This window comes from Triticum aestivum, chromosome 1B, assembly GCF_018294505.1.
Source record: "Triticum aestivum cultivar Chinese Spring chromosome 1B, IWGSC CS RefSeq v2.1, whole genome shotgun sequence".
Classification (NCBI taxonomy): domain Eukaryota; kingdom Viridiplantae; phylum Streptophyta; class Magnoliopsida; order Poales; family Poaceae; genus Triticum; species Triticum aestivum.
The window spans coordinates 180612944-180618629 of record NC_057795.1 but is presented as its reverse complement, the minus strand read 5'-3'; the positions used below and the strand labels follow the sequence as shown (position 1 = coordinate 180618629).

Sequence of the window (5686 nt, the reverse complement as noted above, 5' to 3'; positions counted from 1 at the left end):
ATAGAAAATGTGCAAAGATCTACAACACCAAACACACATAGTACGGAAATATATTTCATAAAGAATCTAATGAGACTAATTTGGTGTTCCAAATGTTCATATTTTTTTCCATAGACTTGGTCAAACTTAAACAAGTTTGACTTAGGACAAACTTAAACGTGACGTTCATATGTTCTGCTATCAGTACACATAATCTAAGTATGCACCCGACACATGTTGCAGCCAAATTTATGTGCTCTGCATATGAAAAAAGTGCTACTCCCTCCGATCCATATTACTTGACTTAGATCTGTCTAGATACGGATGTATCTATCAGAGGAAGTACAAACTTTAACAAGAGCTCCCTCTACAAAATCTAAGACGGTTATAGGCTATGCTAGCCTACAAAAACGTCATATATTTTGATACGGAGGGAGTAGTAGTTTGAGTTGTGTGAACAGTCATCAGCAAACAGATTTCCCCTGATTTGCACGACTGTATGCAACAACAGGGCCTAACTATCAATGAAAATTCAAACAATTTTCAAGCCAGATTCATGAACCATTCGCCATAAACACGACAGGGCTCTGCCTGAATAATAAGAACAGACTAACAGTGGAAGGAGCCTCTGCAATACATTCTCAAGTGGAAGATGGGATTCAAACATGGGCGGTTGATTCCAATCCCACCTTCTGCATAAGAATATACTACTAAGGAAGATCTCTCCTGGATAGTAAAAAGCAGGAACTGCGGAAGATCATAAATAACATTCAGGAAAACATTTTAGTTGAACATTACCAAGTACATGCAACAAAAAGTTTCCAGTGTGCATGAGCTCACAAGTTGAAAGGATGACCGAAGGTCAGGATTTCATAAAGATCTCAACTAAGCATTAAGAACTAATTATTAATGAAGTGGGCTAGATAGGTCCACAGATACAGTAGCCTACATCACATGATAGCATTGTAAGTATTGCTAAATAGAAGCAGTTGGGGTGATAAGCCAAAAGTCCAACTACAAATATATGCACCGTTAAAAAGTTATGACTTCGACTTAGTCATGCATGCAAACAAAATCATTTAGATGGTAACTGAAACCAGTGGTGGATCCAAGCTAAAAAAAATCCATGACGTGATATCCTATATGGCTATATCTTACAGATTTTTCTTTTCTTTTTGCCTATATATTTTCTCGGCCAGGCACCCATATTTGAAGAAATAAATAAATTGGAACAGTAAATTCACTAAGACAACTAGGAAAGAAGCACACAGTGTGCTATGAATATACAAAGTACTGTACTAAATAGTAGCCTTATACAGATAAAAGAGAACTTGTTACATGTAGAAGTGAACTCAGGTTGTACCTTCAGTAGCTGAATTAACTGGCTGATCAGTGTCATGAACAGAGACAATGATCAGCAATCAGCAAACAGTTATAAGTTTTTAACCATGCAATACAACACACATAGTATAATGAAGAAAAGCATCATATGCACAAACTGTACAAGGACATGTTATTTTTTCTCACTTCCAATATAATACTGAGAAGAAAAGGAAAGGTAGCAAAGGCACACAATGAAACATGCAAACCTATTCAAATAACCTCATGCAAAACCAAACATATGCTTATTATGATACACCCGAACTTCAATCAGCCATAAAATGTCTTATATCCCTATTCTCAAACACTCAAAAGTATATGCACCACCCTAGTACCTGCTGGGTTCGGAAGGTTGTGAGGGACCTTCCTTCCTAAAAATTCCACAGAACATGCATCGAGCAAACTTGGGTGAAGGTGGATCAAGAGCTGGCGGAACATGCCGAGTATGAAAGGCCTGGTTGATGTTGCTGGGCATGCCACCGCGCTCTGCACCGTCACTGCACCTACGCTGCACACCTCCCCTGGACCCGATGCTACAGGAGTGCCTTAGCTCCTTGAGTTCTAAGCTGTTGACCTCTGCCTCCCCAGCTGCCCCTTGATTCCTCTGGTTCTGGTCTTTAGGCATAAGCCTCTCCTCCCAGATCAGACCAGAAGAACCAGACCTCCTAAATGTTTGGGAAGATCTCTGCAGCTCTGCCATCTTCCTTTGGTATTACTTCCGTCCTTCTCTACCTGTGTTCGTGGGTGTTTCTTTCAGTGTTCATACCTAAGAAGTCCTATGGTGCATAATAAGGTCTGCAGTGGGGAGGAAAGTGTGTATTGACCAAACCTAATAATATACTCCCTCCGTCCGGAAATACTTGTCATCAAAATGGATGAAAAGAGATGTATCTAAAACTAAAATACGTCTAGATACATCCCTTTTATCCATTTTGATGACAAGTATTTTCGGACGGAGGGAGTACATGCATATCAAGGAAGGTTAACCATAACAAATTCAGGATGAGTCACATGATGGTGACAACTGAAGAAGGCTCAAGACGAAGGAAGGATATAAGGTATGTATCAATGTATGTACAATGCATTGACACCAAGTAGTGTATTGATAAAACGGGACCCTCTGCCTGCCTACACAAGTACTATTAGCTGAAACACCATCATGTTTGTTGTGATGTATTCAAGAGCTAACAGAATATTGCCTAAAGTAGCTTAACATTAAATGCAGAATCAACAGCAAATATCATCACCCCTCTCTTCTCGCCTTAATGCACTATTAATCCTGGATTGTAAAGCAGCTGAAAGGGATATGAACTGCGCAGATATACAGAAAAGTAGTAGATGACCCTGCCACAATGTTAACTGATGGTCTAAAAGACATAACAGAATCTCCAGCGAGCCCTAACTTACAGTTACGTACGTGGCAACAAGAAGTAACAAGCTAGTTAACATCATTTACCAACTATAGCAGCTAGTTATTCTTGAATGTTGATTCCTTCCTCCTAAAATTAACCAGAATGTTAAATAGTCCGACTGCAGAAGTGACACTTCATGTTCCATTCTCTTTGACAGTTGTCCTCCCAAGTTGCTAACGCAGCTGCCATAAACATCATCCTGACCAAGCTGAGCAGAGAACAGACAATATTGCAGTTTATATGCACTTGCTACAGTATGGTGCGCTGGCTAATTGAAATCCTATCCTTAGCCTTGAGAAGCTCAGTCAGAGATTTTGGGCCTTCAAAATCATTTGAGAAAGAACCCCCATGAGGCATGCGAGCAGCAGAGTGGCTAAAGCGTGACTTAGATACACAATTCTCTTCTTTTATCTGAGCTAGGGTCTTTGGCCCAGTAAAATCTGTGGTAGGATGTTCAGAAGATCTAGCAGAAATTACATTGTGCTGTTTTCCTCTACGTTTCTTCTTCTGCCCCCTGAAGGTAGCACAGACAACAGACTGAGCACACTCCTCCATCAAGAACTCTTGCCTGTAATGAGTGGATCTTGATTCAATGCCTTGGAAACCACTCGCGGGTTCAAGACCCCGACGCCTCTTAGTGCGACCCTTCCTGCTCTTGGCACCTTTTCTCTTCTCAGGTCTTCTCTTTGAAGTGTGTCTTGTCTCAGTATGCTGACGAGGAAACACATCATCTGCTGCTGAGCCGATGAAGCTGGAATTGAAGAACATTCTATCATACTCATCAGAACTTGGCCTTGCAAGCTTTCTTGTATTGTGTGGTATGTGTCCCAAAGTGGTCTCAACATCAGGGTCTTGAACTCCTTCAGGATGACTAAGATAACCATGTTGATCATCAAAGCTACAAAATGCTTGCCCATAGTACCATGAATCATAATAATCCCGATCATAACAGACTGGATCTCCAATATCATATTTCGCATGAAGCACCTGAGCATCTCTTTTCTGTGCCAATTGTTTCTCAAGGTCATTCTTGTTAGAGAGCCCATAATCAACGAGCACATCAAATCCAAGGGAGGAATCACGACTTTCATCTTGCTCTGCGTCCTCCATTGTTGAATATTCTGAGCTCTGATCTGAGTGGGTGAAACACTTTATGTATTCACCAGTGTCAATTGATGTTTCAGGCGTGACCGAAATAGGACCATCAAATTGGAGATATATTGACTCAGGAACTTCTTTTGAGTGGCATTTCTTTATGTGGTACAAGGTGTCCTGACAAGGACTTGTGTGAGCATCCTTCAATGCCTCAACCATCTCATCTCCAGCGGAATTTTCGTTGACAGCAGGATTGAAAGCAATAGCCTCAGAAGAAATCGCTGATTCAGTGCTAGGGGTTGGCTCATGTAGGAAGGGGCAATTGTCACCTTTTTTGCAGCCAGAGCTATAGTAGAAATAACAAGGATTGGCTGTCTTGACAGAAATAGGACCATCTGATGAGGGTGGGACTGTCAAGGACTTGGTTCGGTTGAAATTTTCCATTGGCTGCAACAGGAAAAGCTCATCAGACAACAAGCACCAACACACTATCAGGGCAATTCATCGAAATACCACAACCTGATATTCTATGGAATCTCATATTATATTTGTAGAATTGGTACATGAGCATAGACAAACTCAAAAAAATTAACCGCCGGGTCAAGTAAGCCTCCTTTTCATACCTGATTTCATGGTTATAAATTTCCACCCCTAAACGAAATGCAGGCATGCAGCAAAGCACAAAACTACACATGGAAATGGAATTGTTTGCTGTCACAAACTCACAATGCATACAAACAAGAAATTCTACGAAATTTTACACCGAATTGTGCTGACTAACAGTAGGCAGGCTCAGCGTGCAAGGTGTAATAGAAGAATTGGAGTTAATGTATACCTAGAATAAGATCAAGGGTATTTGTGAATATTTCTCTAAGCAAAGAGAGATCCACTGTGATAATGACATATCAGGCATGCAGCCCTTCTTCGCAAATTATACCACAACAGAAGCTAGCCTGGCACAAGCGTAATAATGACACCAATGACTAACCACCAAAGCAAGCGTCCTAGGCATGCAAGCAAGCATGGAAGTACACACACTTCTTCTTGCGATTACAGAAGCACACACACATATCAATTCGAAGGTATTGAGCTCAGAGGTTACGGATGTACGGATCACACACAGGGTGGCGAAAGGTGCAGCTTGGGTTGACGCAGCTGCCGTGGAACCAGTACCAGCAGTTCCTGGGGTTGAACCGCGCGCCCTCGCAGTGGCGGTACTCGCACTTGGACCCCTGCAACCAAAACCGCACACGAACTCCGATCAGTAAATCAACCAACCGAGGCGGCATCCAGCTACCATTCACCGGCAAGGAGACACAGAAACCAAACGAATCGACGGATTTGCGCTAGGGTTTTGAGTGGTACGGCACCTTGGTGCAGCTGACGCGGGAGACGAGGAAGAAGACGCAGTCCGTGTTGCTCCTCCTCCAGCGCGGGTCCTCGCCCTTCTCCGCCGCCGCGGAGACCATCGCTCCCCTTGCCTCTCGTCCGCTGCGTCGTCGGCGGAGGGGCGCCGGCGGTGGCGGTGTGGGAAATGGGGTTGCGGCGGTGGACGCGACGGTTCGGGAGGAACGAAAAAGGTTTTGAATTTTACTTTTTTTGAGGGAGAAAAGGGTTTTGAACTTTTTGGTGCATTGGGTCTAGGAACGAATCGCGCTCTGTTTTTCGCAAATGCATACCAGTCCCTCAAAGTTTAATATGCAGAGCATGTCCAATGTAGATGTTTAAATAACCACTTTTTACAGTACAAATGCCGAAAAATAGTGCTCCAACAGTAAAAAAAAACGCTGGTTCTACTCTAGATGTAAAATACTCCATCA

The 5686-nt window shown here is 42.6% G+C and overlaps 2 protein-coding genes across 2 annotated transcripts; both read right to left on the bottom strand.

The window, feature by feature from the left end:
* Positions 1 to 781: 781 nt before the first annotated feature.
* On the bottom strand, positions 782 to 2450 carry LOC123114629 (uncharacterized protein At1g15400-like). The gene has a single exon (XM_044536102.1). It carries the CDS (start codon positions 2057 to 2059, stop codon positions 1688 to 1690), a length of 372 nt encoding a protein of 123 aa, XP_044392037.1. The 5' UTR covers positions 2060 to 2450; the 3' UTR covers positions 782 to 1687.
* Positions 2451 to 2671: 221 nt separating this feature from the next.
* On the bottom strand, positions 2672 to 5461 carry LOC123114618 (zinc finger CCCH domain-containing protein 34). Its single transcript, XM_044536099.1, has 3 exons — positions 5237 to 5461; positions 4988 to 5098; positions 2672 to 4313 (listed from the first exon to the last, which is right to left on the bottom strand). Exons 1-3 carry the CDS (start codon positions 5333 to 5335, stop codon positions 3021 to 3023), a joined length of 1503 nt encoding a protein of 500 aa, XP_044392034.1. The 5' UTR covers positions 5336 to 5461; the 3' UTR covers positions 2672 to 3020.
* Between the last annotated feature and the right edge of the window lie 225 nt (positions 5462 to 5686).